General features: G+C 42.8%; 1 protein-coding gene across 25 annotated transcripts in view; it reads left to right on the forward strand.

Annotated features, from left to right (window-relative positions):
• DOCK9 (dedicator of cytokinesis 9) overlaps positions 1-21,230 on the forward strand; it is a 274,885-nt gene that overhangs the window by 194,836 nt on the left and 58,819 nt on the right. For all 25 annotated transcript variants that reach the window (XM_032314499.1, XM_032314508.1, XM_032314517.1 and 22 more), the window contains exons 28-35: positions 6,409-6,555; positions 6,772-6,855; positions 7,533-7,644; positions 10,746-10,924; positions 11,373-11,486; positions 13,402-13,516; positions 17,980-18,113; positions 20,187-20,301. In XM_032314499.1, the coding sequence (XP_032170390.1) occupies positions 6,409-6,555; positions 6,772-6,855; positions 7,533-7,644; positions 10,746-10,924; positions 11,373-11,486; positions 13,402-13,516; positions 17,980-18,113; positions 20,187-20,301 (1,000 nt within the window). The remainder of the gene's footprint in view (positions 1-6,408; positions 6,556-6,771; positions 6,856-7,532; positions 7,645-10,745; positions 10,925-11,372; positions 11,487-13,401; positions 13,517-17,979; positions 18,114-20,186; positions 20,302-21,230) is intronic.

Below are 21,230 nucleotides of genomic sequence, written 5' to 3' on the forward strand. Positions count from 1 at the left end.
CTTGCCTTGGTTCGCTTGGGCTACCACAGCAAGTACCACCGCCTATTTGGCCTTAACGATTGTGATTTATTTCCACACAATTCTGGAGGCTAGAAGTCTGAGATTAAGGTGTCTTTAGGGTTGGTTTCAAGGCCTCCCTTCTTGGCTTGTAGATGGCTCTCTTCTCCCTGGGTCTGTGCATCGTTTTCCCTCCGGCATTGTCTGCGTCCAAATCTTCTCCTCTTATAAGGACACCAGTCTTGGTGGACTGAGGTTCACCTTCATGGCCTTGTTTTAACCTTATTACCTCTTATAGACTTTGTCTCCAAATATGTTCATATTCTGAGACTGTGGGTTAGGACTTCAACATGCGAATTTTAAGGAGACACAATTCAGTCCGTAACAAGGCCCCAATGGGTTTTTCATTGTTTTTGGCTCTAAATAAATATAATGACTCCAGAAAGATTGGTGACTTGCATATATTTAAAAATATAACTGTTTGTTCAGAAAGCATTCATTGAGAGCCTTTTATTTGTATGCAGGCTCAAGGGTTACAAAGTTAATTGAGGCATGGTTTATGCTCTCACAGAGTTTAGGTGGGAAAGTGCATGGCTAGACCACAGGAGCAATGGTCAGAGGTAATGAACACTTTTGAAACACCCACAGAAGTCTAAGTATCGGGCTCCTTAGTGGCTCAGTCAGTTAACTATCTGCCTTCAGCTCCGGTCAGGATCTCAGGGTCCTGGGATCAAGTCCTGCATTAGGCTCCCTGCTCAGCTGGGAGTCTGCTGCTCTCTCTGCCTGCCACTCCCCATATTTGTGCATTTGCTCTCCCTCTCTCTCTCAAAGATAAATAAATCTTTAAAATAAATAAATAAAATCTTAAAAAAAATAAAATCTTAAAAAAAAAAGGACGTATAAGTATCAATAACATCTCTTTCTGGAAACCATGGTAGAAAATTTAAATAGAGTAATTTAACTGCCTGTGTTTTTTTTTTTCAAGATGCTAAATTAAACCATAAAAATATAGGGGTGGTAGGGACCTGAAAGCTCCCTTCTGGTCCAGCTCCGCCCCTCTGCCACAGAGGTCGAGATGGGTACAGACCCGTGAGGTGCAGTGCCCGGGGTCACACAGCAGAGCAGAACCTCGAGGTCATGCTAGAGTCACAGCCGGCTGCTCCCAGGTGATCCGCCCTTTCCAGCCTTATAACTCAACTCTCCAGCACTTCTGGGCCTTCCAACACTTTGTTTGTCGCACTTTTTAGAACAGACTGCTCAAATGCTACCCTGCACAACCTTTTCTGTACATTAATTACATCTTGGTCCTGAAAGAATATTCAGAGAGTTTTTGGAAGTGGTTTATTTAAAAATTGTTATCCAGCATAAAAAGAAACACTCTAGCATCCAAAAGGAGAAAACTTAGCCATAAAATAATTTACTATAAAAAGAGATTCAAAATACCTACTTACCACTTTGGAGAATTTAACATTTCACTTTTAGAGGGCTCCCCTCTGACTTCTTCTGTGCGACGCCTTCCCCGAATCACATTATTGATCTCACATATTTTGAAGGTTTTATTCATTTTGCCTCCTATCTTAGAAATAATGAATTTTACGTGTTTGGGTTAGTTATTTTTAGGTCTGTCTTTATTTACATCTTAGGAAGTATATGTCCTCGTCCCTTATCCCAGGGTTCTGAATTGAGAGAACAAGTTCATATTCACCATTCCTGTGTCATTTGTGATTTCCAAAATCATGATCAAATTCCCTGAGAGTTTTTATACTTTCAGACTGAGGATTATTAGTACATGCAATGTGTTTATAATCTTGACCTTGATTTTTTTCCTCTTTGGTATAGTAGGGGCACCTAGGCCACAGGCTCATGTAAGAGCCATATAATGCTGTCAGTGCAGCTGAAAGTGCGCTTTCCAAGACTTTTTATCATAGACCAACATTTGGAGGCCAGTTTATGTAGAGCTGGTGCCTTGGGTGAACACTCTTGCTGGTAATGGGGTCATTCTGTCTACTGCATATTTATTAGAAGGAGATGCCCCTGAAGCAGGTGCACCCTGGTAGGTCTGTTTCTAATGCTGCACTCTTGAACATGGCCACATGTCCACCTCCCCATCCCAGCCAGTCCAACTACACTTTGTGCCATTCGCTGAGGAAGGCTGTAAATCACAACGTCCCTTTGAACTAGCATCTAAAATAAGCAATTTCCTTACTACTGCAGATGGACCTGGAAGTTTGGGTTGATTACATGTGACCGTGCCAGACCCAAGTGTTCCATAGGCGATGTGTGCTTGGAATTTACAATAGGCAGTTTTTGAGGAAAATATAAAACTGACCTCGTCAAAGCCTACTAAGGAGTTCCCAACTCTGAACCCCACTCAGCCTCTATGCTCAACACATTTTAGGTGTTCCTTTTCTATCACTTATAGTTAGCAGCTATAATTTCAGCAGACTCTTTTGGAATTTCCTCTCCTCCCACCTCGAGTCAAGCCAAATTGCTAGCATTGCACAGGTGTACGTCTCGCAAGCTGGAAAATGTGGCCTACGATGGGGTGAATATATAACCTTAGTTAGGCGTTTAGCCATCAACCATTTCCTGACTTAATTGAGCAAGGAAAGAGTGCTCAAATGAAAAGTAGGGAAAGGATGGCGTGGTTCATGTTTTAAACGAACTGTGCGCGCTTCCCCCCCTACTATAAATGCGTGATGGCAGAATGGGAGCGTCCACACTTCCATCTTCCAGCACCTGTTTGGAACAGTCACTGGCAATGCACAGAGCACGGAGAAGTGATACCAATGGCATAGATGGTGCATCGCCAGCCCCAAGCTGATGCCATCCCGGGGCGAAGAAGACATTCAGCTGGGCACACACAGTTAAGAGAACAGAGCAGAAGGGGTCTGTGTGAGCTCCAAAGTGAGAAATCAATGTGGAGGTTGGTGGGGAGCTTCCACATTTGGGGAGAAGACAATGAGCATGAAGCAGGAGAAAGGGCTCATAACCCAGGTAAGGCCAGGAAAATGAGGTTTATTAGCTAATAGGCTTATTTATTATATCTTAGGGAGCTGTAACATAGTCTCAGTGTCCTCTCCTTCGAGCTGGCGCATCTGTACTCACCACCCTGGTCAGCTGCCCATTACCCTGGATCATTTTCTTCCGATTCAGTGGATAGTAGTCTCCATAACAACATCTAATTATGGTGGTCTTTATCACCTTTAGAGGCGTCTTACCTCACTGTTTTGTTGCCAGATTAGGGCTCCTGATAACGTGTTGGTCATTTCAGTCTTCAAGGCACTGAGCTGACGTCTGATCACAGAGCAGCTTCGTTGCTCTGTTGTTGTGTTAATTATCCACTGTTCTTCACGACGTTTTCTTTCTTTCTAATGAAAACGAATTATTGTAGGATTTTTAAAATAAACATAAAAGGAAAGAGAAAAGTTGAATGAACCACATGTTTGAAGCTCTGTCACTCATCTTCCGCAGTTACTGGCCTGCTGCCCTTACGACTTCATATGTCCACCATCACACTGTTTTTAGAGCATTTTAAGAACTATCACCAAAGATTTTACATTTCATCTGTAAAATCTTGAGTGTGCCCTCTCTAACAGATAAAGCCTTTGAAAGAGATGGAAGCACCATACCATAATGACCCTCAACAAAGTCAGTGGTATTTCTTCGTTACCATCGGACACCCTGTCTGTATTCAGTTTCCCCAGCTGTTTCAGAAATGCCCTTTTACCATCACCTGGTCCGAATCAGGACCTAAACACAGTCTTCACATTGCATGTGGTTGATGTGTCTCTGAAGTTTCCTGGATTTTCAAACTGTTCCTTCCCCATTTATTTGTTTTTTAATGCAGTATATTTGTTGAAATGGGAGGACCATTTGTCCTGCGGAATTTCCCACATCGTAACCTCACAGTGTTACGGGGCATGGTCCTCTGTCCCCCGTGGTTCCCATAAACTTGTATGATGTTGAAGCTCAGTTCGATTTAGGTTTGGTTTGCTTTGGGGCAAGAATACTTCATAACTGGTACTATTGCATCACATCGGGAGTCTTAAAGTATCTGGTTAGCCCACTTTTAGTTTTGATAATAGTGACTAATAGATTAAGTGGTGCCAACCCCAGCCATCCACTTTCATGGTTTAAGCAGCCATCGACTAATTCTGGAGGCATCAGGTATTTCTGGAGAGACCTTTCTTCAGGAGTAGCCAGCTTGGGTAGCAGGCAGGTATGCCTGGTGGTCTGCGAGGTGGCCTGACCTGGGGTCCAGGAAGCGATCATCATCTATTGAGGCTGACCCCTCAGGATATAGAGTTACGGGTTGCGTATATAGAACAAAATCCCTTTGGCATTTCTAATTTTACAGTTTTGTTTTTGGAAGTGGGGAAACTTCAAATACTTATTATTATTACTTGATCCTTCCTTCACTGGGTTCTTGATTTTGTAAGTTTGCAAAGATTGTTTTATTATTGGTTTGAGAATTGAGATTATTGTAAAGCTGGCATTTCAAAATTCATAATTGGTTCTGGTATTTGATGCATGAAATAATGCATATAGAAATCACTAGATTTCAGTTCTAGTTTTAGAAAATACTGTTTCTTGATATTGGGTTATGGGTTTGGCTGTAGTAAAACAGATCAAAATAATGGTTTAAATAAGACAAAAGGTTCATTTCTCTCTCTTGGAAAATTATAAGCCAGTAGATAGCTCTGAGAGTGGGGGGCTTGTTCCCCAGGGTCATTTGAGGACTCAAGCTTCTCTCCAGTTATCCAGCCCAGGTGTCACCCTCATCCACATGGTTGAAAAGCTGGCTCACCCCCTGCATCACATTCCAGGCAGTGGTGAAGAAGACTTGGAAGGCAATCATCCCATGGACAGGGCTGGGAAAAGCATGGTTTTCCTCTTAAAGCCCATTGGCCAGAACTCAGTCACATGGCCTTTCTCTGGACTCAGGTTAGGCTGGGAAATGTAGTCTCTAGCTGGGCAGCAGCTTGCACGTGTGAAACCCAGGGGTTTCACCACTGAAAGAGAGAAGGAAAGTCAGTACTTAGTGAATCTCTCTAAGCTTCAATTTTCTCATTTGTAAAATGTGGGTGAAGATAGCCCCCTGTTGTAGCTGTTAGAATCACATGCATGAGTGGATAAATGTCATGGAGCATGTAATTCAGCTCCCTTCATGTTTTAGGAGTCAGTAATTTTTCTCATTTATTGGGCACATGGGTGGGGAAGCGAAGTGTCCAAGAGTAGAAAGAACACAGGCCTTGGGTTCGGGGTGGATCTGGGTTTGAATCTTTGTTACTTGTTAGGGTTTTGTTTGTTTGTTTGTTTAATTAAATTTAACTTTTTAAAAAGATTTTTTATTTTATTTATTTATTTTTTAAGATTTTATTTACTTATTTGACAGACCAGTAGGTAGAGAGGCAGGCAAATACAGAGAGGAGGAAGCAGGTTCCCCGCTGAGCAGAGAGCCTGATGCAGGGCTCCATCCCAGGACCCTGGGATCATGACATGAGTTGAAGGCAGAGGCTTTAACCCACTGAGCCACCCAGGTGCCCCTACTTGTTAGTTCTTGACTGAAGACACATTTACCTGAGCTCTCCATGCACCTGTGAAATGAGGGTCAAACCTTATAAGAATTTAATGGAAAAGCACATAAAAACATGTACCAGTGCAGTGCCTGATGTGTAGAGGATACACCATCCACGACAGCTAACTTTGAGATCTGTATAATTTCATAGGTAAGCATTTCTGATGGGGAGAAATTATTATATAAAGTAAATTTGACTGTTTCCTTTTTAAGTATTTTATTTATTTTTTTGAGAGAGAGCAGAGGGAGGAGCAGAGGGAGAGGGACAAGCAGACTCCCTGCGGAGCAGGGAGCCCAATGCAGGGCTCAATCCCAGGACCCCAGGATCACGACCTAAGCTTAACCGATTGAGCCACCTGGGTGCGCCTGAAGAAGACTGTTTTTAAGCAGTTTGAGCCGGTGACATACAGTCTCAGATCTGTTTACTTTCCGTTTGAATTCTTGAAGCTTAAACCTGAGCCACTGTTTTCTAAAGAGTTCTCTGAGAGGTACAGGCATTGAGGCCACCAGAAGTATCCAGTAAAAACGCAGCTCTGATGAGAATCTCTGGGAGAAGAGGGACATCTCCACATTTTTACAAGTACCTCTGAGAGCATCTTTCTTGGGGCTGGGGTCTCAGGTCTAATGCACACCACTTACATTAGGTATCAGAATACCTGTACAGTATTTTGAGAGAAGAAAAAAATCATTACTCTAGTCTCATTTTAGATAAGTAAGATTGGAGCTCTGGGTTTTTTCAAAAATGGACTTTAGGAATGAAATTTCCCTCTCCACCCCCCAGAGGGTCACCACTTTAAAAATAACATAGGTTTGTTCTAAATTCTTTTTAGTTATTACGAAACCAGAGATTTCCCGCATCCTATCATCATGCTGTGGAAACTGTTGTGAATATGCTGATGCCGCACATAACTCAGAAATTTCGAGATAATCCGGAGGCCTCTAAAAATGCAAATCACAGCCTTGCCGTGTTCATCAAGGTAAGGACCTCAGGGCATGGAGGGAATAAGTCAAGTGGCGAAATGTTCATTGTAGCAGTGACTAGTATACGGTTGGTGCCCAGTCATTGCCAATGGTGCATTTTTATGCTATAGGATAAACTTATGAACAGTAAATGCTGATTTCAACCCAACTTAAAAAAAAAGAAAAAAAGACTGGGGCCTAAATATTCCCCTTTGTGGCTTGTTTCTCTGCAGAGATGTTTCACCTTCATGGACAGGGGGTTTGTCTTTAAGCAGATCAACAACTACATCAGCTGCTTTGCTCCTGGAGACCCGAAGGTAACGTGTGTGTTGCACACTGGTTTTTGTCTTCCTGATTGACATCCAGAAACCCGGCTGTTTCTCTGGGCTCATGTCACGGCTTCTTTCTATCCCCGAGGCATTCTTGTCCCTTCTTTTGGAGATACTTGCTAGTATTTGCGTTAATGTGTAAGACATTAGGGATGCAGTAGTTCTGAATGTAAAATAAGCATACTAACTGATTTTCTCATAAATAACTGAGAAGATATCTCAACTACAAAATTAAAAGTATATGTGTTGCGAATCATGGTTTATTTAACATGGAGCTAGAAGTAGCCATGTAGGCTTTCTCTGATAGAATTATCTATCTCCTCCCTAGCGTGTCTATTTTAAAGCTCTGCCTTACTTGTTTTTTTTTTTTTATTGTATTAAGTCTGTGTCTATAATTACAAGCTGCCTGAAATTCTTTTTGAAGTAGGAGGAACATAAATAATAAATGTTCTAAGAGTCAGTGGAGGACATTGTTTGATGAAATGTGTTTCCAGTTTTCGAACAAGTGCCTACAGCCATTCTGAAAATCTGACGTAGTACAGGACATGTGGTTGTAAGAGGGTCGACGCTAACAACTGGTTGTATGATTTCTAATAGGTTTTTAGGATGCTGTATAAAATAGTCAAGTGAGGCATTTAACTTTCACTAACTGTCGTTTCCTGCAGACCCTTTTTGAATACAAGTTTGAATTTCTCCGTGTGGTGTGCAATCATGAACATTATATACCTTTGAATTTACCGATGCCATTTGGAAAAGGCAGAATTCAGAGATACCAAGGTAATCTATCTTCACATACGTCAATCTGGGTCTTTTCACAAAAAGCCATTTTTAATAAAAGAGAATTGATTGAGATATGACATTAGAATTTTCTGATTTTTTTGTTGATGAATTCATTTTTTTCTTGTTAAATTTTCATGTAAAAAAATACTGCTAAAATGTGGTATAGGAGCTTAGCTTGTCAGCAAAATTACTGGACTACAGGTCATGTCAGTGTGACTCTTTTTCATTGAAAAATTCCTTTGCTTAAATAGAAATCCATTTTACTTACTGTAGTTTATTTTTATTTGTTTCACTTTTCCTTTTTTCTTATGAATTAGCTTTTCTTTCACCAACTGTGGAGTCAAATGACACTCCTGTAGGTAGGTGTGGGGTGTGATGCTTGCTTTCTTGCATTTTCCTCCTTTAAAAGAAAAAGAATGCAAGTCATTGCTGAAATGCTTACATATGCTCTTCGTTTAGGCATTTGCCATATACTCAGGTTCGTTTTTAAATTCGCGATAAACCAGTGAGTTTATTCTCATTGTAGCTAAGATACTGTTGTTAACACCCCTGGGAGGGAGCTGGGTTTTGCTCCTGGGGTCTCTGTGTCCTCTAGGATATCCCTTTAAGAGGCACAACAAACAGAATGCCCTCCTTTACTCCAAAAATGTATTATTCCACCATTTTCATGGTCCTTGTCTATAGTGGTGGCAGTAACCTAATCACAAGCAACACGGCTTTTCACGTGCATTTTATGTCTGCATGTTGAGTCTTTAACTGTTCTGTATCTTCTTAAAGTTTGACGAGAGTAAACGCGTAGAGATTTCCTTGTCTTCACTAAGTCATACGAATCAAATTAGTCTGTCGGGTCTGTTAGGTAATACTACTGAGTTTAGTGCTATGTGTGTACATGGGGATTGATTATTTATACTGATAGAAAAGCAAGAGGATGCCACCAAACCATTAATAACACCCTAAATCAATGGCCTCTGAAACTCAGAGGGAAACACATAGAAGCATTGGTTCAGAGACACAAATGTCTTTCTCCAGGAGCAACCTGGACTACCTTTTAAGGAGCCAGAAGGGGTTGGGGGCCTGGGGTTGGCATTCGTGCGTTCGACACCTATTTACCTGGCACCAACCGAGTCTGGGCACACGGGACTTTGGGAGGCGGCCGTGGACGACAAGGATGAAAATCCCAGGCTGTTTTCCCTCAGTGAAGTCTGTGCAGTGTTAGCGATGAGGTCTGAGGAGAGAAAACTAAAGTGGGGCAAGTAGGGGAATGATATGAGCAGCAGGGCATGTGGGAGAGGGTAGCCAGGAAAAGCCTCACTGCCAGGGTAACTTGGGGATGATAATGAGATGAAAGCCAGGGATTGAGTGTCCTGGGTCGAGGGAATGGCTGGGTATTTGGCAACCCGAATCCCACCTGTCTCGTCTTACTCCCCACTGTTGCCCACACTTCAGACATCCCTGCTGGCTCCCAGCATCTCCATCATGGCGTGCCCACCCCTGACTTTCCTTCGCCTCACACAGCACCCCTCTGGGGGAATCGTCCCCTTCCTGCCCAGAGAGTCAGCACCTCTTCCGTGGAGCCTGCCGCGTCTCCTCCTGCCCCCTCCCAGGACCCCAGCGGCGCTCCAAACTTGTCTCACTCCCCTCACCTTGCAGTCACTAACCCACCTGTACTTGGAGACCGTGACCCTCTTCCTTCCTCCTGTCAGGGTACCGGGGGTCGTCCTTTAAACCCCTTGGCTGGGCAGCGAATGTGAGCTGATGCCTGCCTTGCCTTAAACTCCGTAGGGCCCTGTTGTTTGTCCTGCAGAACTGAGGGACGTGAAATCCGTCAGGTGCCCAGGAGACTCGCACACGCTCTCAGTCGACCGTCGGGGTGTTTGGTGTCAAGGGGGGCTGCCCTCGGCAGGTGGCTGTGGGTGACCTACAGATGATGTCCTTACGGCACTGATCGGGGTCCGTGTTCGTAGCATTCCCCTCCTCTCCCTTCTTCCCCGTTCCCCCCTTCTCTGCATGCACGTGCACGCACAGTTAAACCGGTATCTTCCTAAGGGTTTTGTGTGAATTCAAGCTGTGCGCTGTCCTTAGGGTAAACAAAGTTTAAAAAACCATTCAGTGGACATGATTATTCTGGAAGGATGAATATTTTCCCTTGCTTCTGCATAGGACTTGGGGCAGTATTTTGGGTAGGTTGGGAAGTAACTAATAGGGAATCAAAGTCAAAGAAGGCGTCTGTAGATTTTCCTCTAGTAATAGATTCAGTATGATTTCAGATCCCAGCTACGGCTTACTCACAGGCATATTTCAGCTTTGGAGGGATGCGTAGCTGCTTTTACTTTCCCTCCTTAAGTAGATTTTGTATTTCCTTCAAGCTGTTCTCTGGAAGAGCTTTCCATTTGATCGTTTAGCTTGCTGATGATTTACTGGTTTAGTGTGGTGCTTTCAGTATTTCAGTGTTAGTTTATGTTCTTTTTTTTAACTTGCTTTTAGAGGTGCAGAAGTATTGAGTATATTTTTTTTAATTGTGTTAAGTAAGTTCTTCATTCAGGGACAGCAGAATAGAGGTTATATGTTAACTTGTTCATTTGAAGCACATTGGGTTTTTATGGGAATGTATAGCCTTTCATGACCAGGAAAGGGATTAATGAACTCAAGTAGTAAAGAAAATTTTAATAGACCATGTATATCTATTCTTTGTTAATTACATGCTTGTTACTTACAGATTACTTCTCTAGAGTGTCAGTTAGACAGTAACTTTATTTTTTACCTTCTTGTCAATAACATAATTTCATTTGTAATGTAGCATGTTGTTGTATATTCTAAAAATTGGTACTAAAACTATTCACTAACTAATATTTATGCAAGATATCGTGTCTTCTAAAATCAAAATCTGGTGCAGTTATCTGTATTTAAATTTAAGAGTCTGATGTGGTAAGGCGTGGAGCAATATTTTAGATAATTGACCTTTGAATTACACTTGAAGCTAAGTCTAATCATCTCTTGACACACAGGGTGGGCTGAATGCAGAGGGTGGTTTTGGCTTTTGTTTTATTCAAAGTGTGTGATGGCCTCTGGAACTAAAGTAGTTTCTATCCTCATTTCAGATCTCCAGCTTGACTATTCGTTAACAGACGAGTTCTGCAGAAACCACTTCTTGGTGGGACTGTTACTGAGGGAGGTGGGGACCGCCCTCCAGGAGTTTAGGGAGGTCCGGCTGATTGCCATCAGTGTGCTCAAGAACCTGCTGATAAAGCATTCTTTTGATGACAGATATGCTTCGAGGGTGAGTGGACTCCAGTGGAAGGAAATATGGATTGATAAATGTCCTTTATTTTAAGTAATATAAAGAAAGTAACCCGTCAGAAAATTTAGTGGTAGCAGCACTGAGAATCATCTCTGTTTACACACTAAAATCTAGTAGCGGTATTTATTTATTTATTTTTAAAGATTTGATTTATTTATTTGTCTGAAAGAGAGAGACACAAGCAGGGGAGCACAGAGGGAGAGGAAGAAGCAGGCTCCCCATTGAGCCTGACTCGGGGCTCGATCCCAGGATCCTGGGATCATGACCTGAGCTGAAAGCAGACCCTCAACTGATAGCCACCCAGGTGTCCGCTAATAGCCCTCTTTATAGGAAGGATCCAAATACAGGAGTTGGCCCAGTGCCCACTCAGTCCATCATTAAAGGCTCAGAGCCATGGGATAAACTTGGCCATGTGCGTTTTTTTCAGAGCCATCAAGCAAGGATAGCCACTCTCTACCTGCCTCTGTTCGGTCTGCTGATTGAGAATGTCCAGCGGATCAACGTGAGGGATGTGTCGCCCTTCCCTGTGAACCCCGGCAGTGTACGTAAGCATACATACCTGGCCGCAGCCTGCATGTGTTTCCTGTGGCTGCTGTCACCGAGCAACACAAACGGGGTGGCCAAAACCAACAGGTGTTCATTCTCTCGTAGTCGGGAGGACAGACGTCCACAGTCAAGGTAGCCACAGGGTTGGTTCCTTCTGGATGCTCTGTGGGCAGAGTTTGTCCCGTGCCTCTCTCCTAGCTTCCGGTGCTTGCCCCATATCGTTGCATTCTTGGGCTTGTGGCTGCATCATGACAGTCTTGGCCTCTGTCTTTACTCGGCCTTCTTCCTCTTCTGTGTCTGTATCATCTCTGAAGTCGTCTCCTTTTCTTACAAGAACACCGGTGATTGGACGTAGGGCTCCTAATCCAGGAGGACTTCATTTTGCCTTCTGTCTTAATCACATCTCCAAAGATCCCATTTCCAAATAAGGTCACATTTTGAGGTTCTAAGTGGACATGAATTTGGGGGGGGTGGGGAATACTATTTAACCCAGGACACACCCATCCTTTTTTGTTTGTTTGTTTGTTCTGCCACTAAAACCATAATAATCCATAGTACTCTTGATTAATCGCATTTCTGGCTAAGATGGGGCCAATCAGTAAACCTTCAACTCTCAGGATAAAAACGCTTTTCTGATGGACCATACCTTGTGAGACGTAAGGACCATCTCTGAATTCAGCAAAGATTTACAGGGAGAGGAGGTTAAAATGGAAAGCGTAGTTTTAATCTGCGGACTCTGAGAGCTCAATCCTAGCTCGTTCTCATGGTAACATGCTACGCAGCCTTGGAAGATCCACATCATTGGGCTAAAGTTTTTCTGTGTCTGTAAAATTAGAAAGTCAGACTTGATGTCAGGGAGGCCAACAGGAGTGACATATGGCCCCACCTTCAGAAACTGACCACTATAATTTATATCATCTTCATGTAGTCACTGGAAGATGTATTGGAAATTAAGTTGCCTGAAGGATGATCCCAGAAATGATCTCAGTATGTTTGGGGTGGAGACCACCTGCCATTCATTTGCACATGTGCTACCAGTGTAGTAATTTCCTTTTTTCCCTTTTGTTCTGGACCCACGAATGAGGTCGGTTGTTAGTCTTTCCACACTATGATTGTTGCATACATTTGGGAAATTTTCATGTTGTGTTTCTGTCCCTTTGGCCCCACAGGGATGCATTGTCCTGTTTTTTAATGCTATCTCTCCACCTCTGAATACATGTCCTAAATAATGTCGCACCGAGAAGCACCATATGTGTAGAATGTGTTTTGTAGTTCTGAAGGGCACTCATCTCACCCCATATAACATTGTATTTCACAAGTGTACTCTCTGAACCTGTCTGCTTTTCTGATCTGACTAAAGAATTCAGGGTATAATGCTACCTCTTTGTACATCTTCAATCCTGAGAAAATCACCAAAGAAAAGCCCCTTTTATGACAGAACTTCAAAATTAACAATTTCTCCACTGCCTGAGAGTGCACACGAAGCTGCAAGCTTGGACAGCTTTTCCGTGCTGCTGTTGTAAGTCACTGCTGCTCATTTGGGAGGATTTCTGGTGTGAGAGAAAAACCAGTGTTCCATTTAGAAAGAGCATGGGAGGCTTTGTCTGAGGGAAAAAACAGTCTGAGGAAATGTTGGACATCTGCGCTGTGGAAGGGGAACATGCTAGACCTTCTGGGGCAACAGACAGTGACTTTATGGACCCAGAGTGCTCTGCCCACACACTTGCACCCTGTCCACTCCCCAACCCAGGCCCTCTGTCCTGTTCGCTGAGCGCCCACATGCCCCACGCAGCACATCTGACCGGCCAGGCTCTTGGGTCCTGTGCCCGCACGTCCCCGACCCTTCCAAGGACAGCTGCTGACTCTGAAAGTCACCTTCGGTTATCTCTTCAATCTCTCCCCTTGAACAGACCATGAAGGAGGACTCGCTGCCAGCCACGAACCCGCTGGTGACGCCACAGAAGCCTGGCCTCGTGCTGGACAACAGCCTACACAAAGACCTTTTCGGAGCCATCTCGGGCATCGGTAAGGCTCGGCGCTCTGCTCGCCTCCCTCTGTTCCGATTCTGCGCTGCCTCCCTCTCGCAGCGTGGGAGCCACGCCGACTCTCACAGGAGGCCCTCAGAGCCTGAGCCTCTGCCTTGCATGGTCTTTTCCTGCTTTTCGTATTTAATGATGGAAACCCTCGACTCGACCCTGAAATACAGACCCCCCCCCCCCCGCCAAAATCTCATGCATTGAAGATTCCATACGCCTAATCACGTGTTTGTGCTATTTGCTTTTTGTTATGCTCACATTAATTTTTCATTTTAAACGTCCAAATTGGATTTTCAGGAAAGGAGTTTTTAGAAAAGGAATGTCTTTGCAGGAGCATGTGGGGGGATGTGGGTAGGATTTACTTGTGGTGATGGTGATTTTGATGAAATGTGATCGAGTAATTGCTGAGGAGATGGTGGTCTGTGGCAAGAGTACAGTTCTAAAATCGGTTTTCTAAAATCTTCTTCCCTAGAATATTTTTCTCTCTGACATAATGTAAGAGCAACCCCTGTGGGGAAGAAAACAGATGGCAAAAATCAAGATTCAGATTGAGTAATGCTTGGAAGAAAATGCCTAAGAAATGTACTTATTAATATTCTGACTAATTGAGCACCTGTGCCAACTGCTTCGTGAAGATAGTGGTGCAAAAAGAAAGTAGTTGTGTCTTCACAGAATTATCACAAACACAGATTTTTTCTGTCTTTATTTCTGTCTTTTACTACTTTTCGAATAAATGAAGCATATGGCTATGCCAAGTGCTTGGGACACCCAGTGGGTGGACTTAGCTCACGGGGCAGAATAAAGGTCTCTTAGCCTTTTAATTTGCAGGAGTATTATTTATTCTGATTGTGTCCTTACCTCCTTGTTTTTCTTGATGTTGAGGTGCTGTTTCACGTAGGTGATGAAAGTGAGCAGAATGTAGAATCAGAAACCCCACACCAGTGTCCAGATTTATCCTACAGTACCAGTCTTTTAATCTTACTTATGTTTACATATATTTTTCAAAGCCATGGTGGTCTCATTAGGTATCGTAAAGATTAAGTGAGTTAATGCGTGCAGAATCCTCAGAGCAGAGACTGACTTGTGGTGTTTGTATTTGCCTTTCTCCTGGGGCCCTCGTCCTGTCCTGCTCTGCCCACATACCCAGCCACTGCTCCAGGGGCAGGAAAGGGACTCTCATGGGAAGATACTGTCTGCAGAGCTCAGAGCTCACAACACTGGCTTTAAGGTCAGACAGAGGTGGTTTGGGATCCAGACTCCATCAGTTACTGACTGCCCTGAGCAGCGTGTCTTTTCTCATCACCCTCAGTGTCCACATCTCCAAAAAGAGTCAGGGCAAGGAGTGGAAAGCTCATACAATGTGCACAGTGCCCAGCATGGTGACAGTATCTGACTGCCGTTATAGCAAGCACAGTTCTTCAGTGTTACGCCTTTCTGTGATGTACTCTCAGTAGCCAATTTCATGACCCTTGGGGCCCAGGAATGTGTAGAAACCACAACTCCCTCACTAGTACTCTGTAGAATTTAAGACTCTGGAAATGATCAAACTAGAACGAGGCAATGCTTTGACTCTGACTTTATTTTCCAATTCTGCCTCACCTTGTCAGGGTGTGGGTTGCCTTGAGAATGTAAAGATGAGCCACTGGGTATCATTACCGAGACTCGAATGGCATTAATGACCTTCAGGAGCTCTGTGTTCATGACGAAGTTATGAAAAGTATCTGAGACTGATTTAATCCCTTTTCGCTCTCTTAAATTTCAAGATCTGAATCCACTTTCCATATGAATTCACCCTAACAGACCTTGTCTGTCCTCCAGCTTTTTCTCTCCTACCCCCATTGAAAGACTTAAATCCTTGTTCCCTTTTAGGAATGTCTTCCAGAAAAGCCCCCACCTTTGAGGTGGGTTTGCGAGCTTTCTGGTAGCTTGAGCAACTCTTTTTTTATTCCCTGAGGAGTTTCCAGTTAACTTGAGTCCTGGTGCTTATCCTTCAAGAACAGACTTTCTCCTTGCATTTCTAGTTAGTAGAAATCTCGTTTCCTCAGAATGTACCTTCAGCATTGTTTTTCAATGTCTTTGGGACATGGTGCATGAAGATTTCTAGAACTGATTTGCTGCCTGGATAAATCTACTCCAAGATTATGTTTGTTTTTTAAAAAGCACACATTCTTAAGCCCAGGATTCTCTTTTCCACCTGCTCAGTATTTTGCATTGGGCTGTCCATACAAAGAAGACAGAGGTGAACTGAACTTCTTTTCATTTTACTTACATGTTGTTTAAGATTTTTAAAATGCACTGGCCTGAGACATTAAGTACAAACACACACACACACAATGGGAACCCAGTTCTACTAAACATGTTGATTTTGATTTACTGCATTTCCATCTGTTTGCCTTAGATTAGGATTCTGTTTCTGGAACTGAGCCTAAAACCCTGTCAATTTAAGGTCTAATTTTACTTCACTGAGGACCTCTTTTTCAAGATCATTATGTTTTACATTAAATATGAAGTCTGGTTATATTAGGAGGACTATAATTATACTTTGGTCATAAAGTGTGTTTTATCTCTAAGTATAGAAAGAGGCTCATAGTTTTTTCATAGGTTTTTACCTGTTCCCCGTTACAATCCATCACACAGTTTCTCTTCTGGAATGAGGCATCCTGGGGCCAGTGGCTTACACGTTCCAGCCATCACTTCCATTTTCAAATTCCCCTCACGCTTCTTTTCTTAATTTTAATATGCTGATTCAGTTTCAGGGACGGTGGTGGTGGATACACCTGAGTGTTAGGTAGAGGGAGGGATTAACTTAGAAGTGTTTCAGAGGTGCCTGGCTGGCTTAGTGGGTGGATCATCCAGCTCTTGATTTTGGGTCAGGAAGTGATCTCGGGGTGTTGAGATCAAGCCCCACATTGGGGTCTGTGCTCAGCAAGGGGGGCTTCTGCTTGGGATTCTTTGTCTCCCTCTACCCCTCCCCCCAACACATTAAATGAATAAGTAAGTAAGTAAATAAATAATCTTTTAAAAAGAAAAGAAATGTCTCAGTCCATGGCAGCTGATTTGCATCCTAACATATGAAAATGGCGGCCTGTTCTGAGGTGTTGGGGAATGGCGTCTTCCGTGTGGGTGTGGGAGGCCCTGCTTCCGGCTTGCTGGAGCACCAAAGACTCCTCCGACAGCGTGCACAGCCAGCCCGGCCTTTCAGCTGGAGGCAAGCTTTGTGGTTCAGCATGGAAAGTACAAGTTTGATGGTCATTTTAAATCATGTAATATACTGAAATCTTACCGAAGCAGGAAGTTAGTCTACTACTTTTACTTTAAAAAATTCCATCGTTCTGGGGCACCTGGGTGGCTCAGTGGGTTGAGTCTCCGCCTTCAGCTCAGGTCATGATCTCAGGGTCCTGGGTTCTCTGCTCAGTGGGGAGCCTGCTTCCCCCTCTTCCTCTCCGCCTACTTGTGATCTCTGTCAAATAAATAAATAAATAAACCTTATTTTTTAAAAAAATTCCATAGTTCTGAGGTGGGGGCTGATTCCTGACTTATAGTGCTGCTTTTCACAGATGTCACACATTTTATTTTTAAATTTCTTTTCTGCTCGTAACTCTTTGTTGCAGAGATTCCCAAGCATTCTCTGTTCACAGCACACTTATGGTCACAGTAATTTGTTCATTGAGTCCCCAGGCCAGAGTAAACAACCAACAGTTCTGTTTATTAGGTATTTGGAGCCACATAACCTAGGAAGTTCATCTATCTGAACAACTTCATCGGCATTCGAGAAAAATACACATAAATTTAAAGAAAAATTATTTTTAATAACTACACCCATTTTCAATGGGATGTGTGCACGTGTTAGGCATTGCCCAGCAGCTCAAATTTGGAATCTGATTTCTCACCCCCGTCTTATTTTCCTGTTCCACGGTGATTTTCACCCAGTACCTGCTTTTTATCATAGCAGCCACCAAAGACCTAGCTTCACAAAGATACGACATCACCGAGAGGAACGTAGTGTGATCTCACATTGAAACTGCAGTTCTGGGAAATGTCAAGCACCATCGTGTTTTTCTTGAAAATGTAAAATGTCCCGAGAGGCCCCGTGAGTTTCCTAGGGCACCTCAGCATACAGTTTGAATACTGTGGCTCATTGCAGGGTTTCATTTTTTGATCTGATAGTTGTAGGTGGATTTTTTAACATCTTTATTGCATTCTGAAACTGTGTGTGTTCCTTTCGTCTGAGGAATCCAAGGTGGCCTCACATAAGTGAATTCAGGGTTGTGTCTGAATGTTTCGGATTATGGCCCTTCTTTAAAGGCGAGGTGCCTGAGTGAAACTCTTGAGCCCATTTCTTAACAACAACAAAAACAAGTGCCATAGAAGCAATTTCCCTTAAAGTTAAGTACGTATCTTCATTTTGTTGTATCTCATCAAGTCTTTGGTCTTCGCTTGATTTCTGTATAGCTTCTCCATATACAGCATCAACTCCGAACATCAATAGTGTGAGAAATGCTGATTCAAGAGGATCCCTCATAAGCACAGATTCGGGGAATAGCCTTCCAGAAAGGAATAGCGAGAAAAGCAATTCCCTGGATAAGGTAATTTCTTTTCATACAACTTAAGTGTTTCTTACAACTAATGGATTTAGCCTAAAGTAAGCCATGCTTCGTGTTCTGGTGTTCGTTAAGGGTAACTTTTTTTTTTTTAAAAAATAACTCAGTTAACCTGGAGTTATTATCAGAGTTACGATCAGAGTATTGTCTAAGGATGGGGCCCATTTCCTGAAATCTCCCCCATTCTTGTTCCCAAGATTTTACATCAGGGCAATGTTTACAGTGGAGGACCTTGAGGAAATAGTTTGGGCAGGTGGGACAGGTAGGGACATCAAAATGCCCTCTCATTTAGAATCCCCATCATCTGTACGCCAGAGAATACCATGTATACAGTTATCCATGCAAATGGGTGTTGGGTCCAGAGCTTGCTCTGGAAAGATTAATTGATCATCTAGGTGATTCAGGGATGAGACTTTATTTGAAACCAGCTCACACTGGTACCTCCAACACAACACATCCTCCTTATATTTAACATTTTTTTCTTGAAATAATCAAGGGTCAGACTATTTGGAGCTTTGTGGGAATGGCTAAAGCTTGAATTTAAACCCAGAACAATGATAGATTAGTGTTGCCTTGGCCACTGTTTTCCCGAGTTACTTCAAGTTCAAGGCAAGCACACATACCAATCAACAGGTGAACCACTTAGGGATGTATTTCTAGTTCTCCGAAACGTGCAGAATGTCCTTCAGCAGCAGGTTGGTCATCGTACCTGCCTTTCTGTGGCTGACAGTGACACGGTTATCCTTCCGTGTGGTTTTGGTAGAGGTGGGAGCGTCTCCGTGTGGGTGTGTGTCATGACGTGTTGAACTTTCCCCTTGACCATGACTTGCGTTCATATGTAGAGCGAGAAGCTGCTCAGGAGGCATTCTGCTTGCATCATACGCAGTGCTGGAGAGGAGGAAGAGAGCTGCCAGTCAGCCAGGAAAAACCGGGTTACTGTGGATTTCTCCCTTCTAACGATCCCACCTTTGCCAGAGGAAACTTTGCATGCTGCACCTTCCCTCCCAGCGCAAGAAGCACTGGGTTCTCCCAGCGGCCCTGGCGAAGTGCGTGGGCAAAATGATGCGTTCCTCCCTGTGGTTTTGCCACTAACTGCACCTGTATTTCTTCTATAATAAAAAACTCATGTACATTATTAATTAAACCTGATTACCATATATTTTTTTCAGTTGCTGCCCCCAATACCTTGAATGAAAGATTTTTTTTTTTAATTGAACTTTCTGCTTTGGTATTTGCCAAAAACATAAAAAAATCCTGCTTTTCAATTGGCAATGCAACTTTGACGATTTCAAAATCTCCCGTGACTTTTTAAATCAGGAGATGAGATTCTTGTTCTTGTACTTTTTTTTTTTTTTTAATTTGAACCCCTTGAACATGTAAACATGCTGTCTAGTGGCAAAACTGCCCTCACCCTGCGCCCTGCACTTTCTCAAGTTTGCGGTGTTGAGCTAAGCCGCTGAGGGAATGGTCTCATCGGTTTAGGGTCTTTGAACAAGCTCTGCTGAGGTGTCCCTTTCTGTTCCTGTTGGGTACCTACCTGTCGTTTTCCCCCCAGTGGTGCCCCACGATGTCAGCTGAATGACAGGGACTCCGCCGCAGGCTTTCGTGGGGTACACAACAGGAGTGTGGATTTTATTTCCTCATTCAGACCCCGGCCTTCTCCTGAGGATATGGTCGGTTCTGCAGTGTCTTCCGACTCATCATTTCTATTTGATCCTAGCCCACATCCCTTTTTTGCATGAGATCGTACTTGGCATTTTAGAACTGAGCTGGTAGCTCCAGCTGTGGTTACCCAGTTTGAAAGGTCTGTGCCTGCTGGCTTGTCTCTTAGGATAGCAAGTGAAGGAAGCCGACAGAGCTTCTGTGGACTAGGCGCTTGTGTGTGTATTTGGTGAAGGTGTGTCTGTGGTTTGTCGACCAATGAGTTATACCTTCCAGTTTGCGTGATTTGACTCAATTCTAAGAATCTTTCTCTTCCAAGGGAGAAGAATGAACCTAATTTTGTTTTACCTTATTCCAGATTTTAAAAAAATCACCTGTATTTCCTTTTTTTTTAAGCACCAGCAAAGTGGCACTTTGGGAAATTCTGTGGTTCGCTGTGACAAACTTGACCAGTCCGAGATTAAGAGCCTGCTGATGTGTTTCCTTTACATCTTAAAAAGCATGTCTGATGGTAGGTGAAAGTAAAGATGTCAGTTTTACTTTGTTTCAGTATTTGGTGTCTTTTTTAAAACTTATAATTGCTTGAAAGGATAGAAGAGCTTAAAAAGATTTTCTTCCTCATTTGAAATACATGTTAGTTTACTAAATGTAGCAGAAATAAAAGTCTTAATTTGGAAAAAGAGTTTTTACTAATTGTTCTAAAAAGCGAGTTCTAAAATGTGCATGGGCCATTAAAAAAATTTTTTTTTATTAACCTCGGGCCTACCATCATAATCCAAGAAGACAGAGGCAGATAAATGAGGTAGCCTTTGATTTTTTTTTTTCCTAAAAAAACAATTTCACTTGTCCAAAAAAACTTTTTGGCAACTTGCATAGTTTTATTAGTCAGGCTCTTGAATTGGAATATGTAATGTAGGGGGATCTGAGCATCTCTTCCATTTAGAGTATGTGTGACATTCCTGGCTTTAACTGGAAGTGAGATGTGATTTTTTAGTTTTCTGATGGAGTTAGTGGTATCATAGTAGATTAAGTTTCTCATAAAGGGTTTGACAACCACATTTTTAAATAGAATAAAGCATGTAAACATCCATGATAAGACACTTCAACTCCAGTTTTGTGATATAAGCAATCATTTGAAATCATGCCATGGTACAATGTCTCGTTTCTTCCTTGATCAGAAATCTTGTCTGACTTGCTGCAGCATAATCAGAAAGTGTCCTGTGAAGTGTATTGAGTCAAGGCAAAGTCTTCTGAAAACAAAATGCTGAAGGCCTCTAGTGTTGCCTTTGTGTGGTGGCAGTCAGTATGGGCCTTAAACATCCAGTGGAAGGCATTTCTGCCTGAGAATAATGTTTCTTTTATATTAAGCTTCCATATCTGCCTGAGAAGAATGTTTCTTTTGTATTAAGCTTCCATTTCTACAGCATTAATAGCCAGACC

This window comes from Mustela erminea, chromosome 15 (genome assembly GCF_009829155.1).
Source record: "Mustela erminea isolate mMusErm1 chromosome 15, mMusErm1.Pri, whole genome shotgun sequence".
Taxonomy (NCBI): Eukaryota; Metazoa; Chordata; class Mammalia; order Carnivora; family Mustelidae; genus Mustela; species Mustela erminea.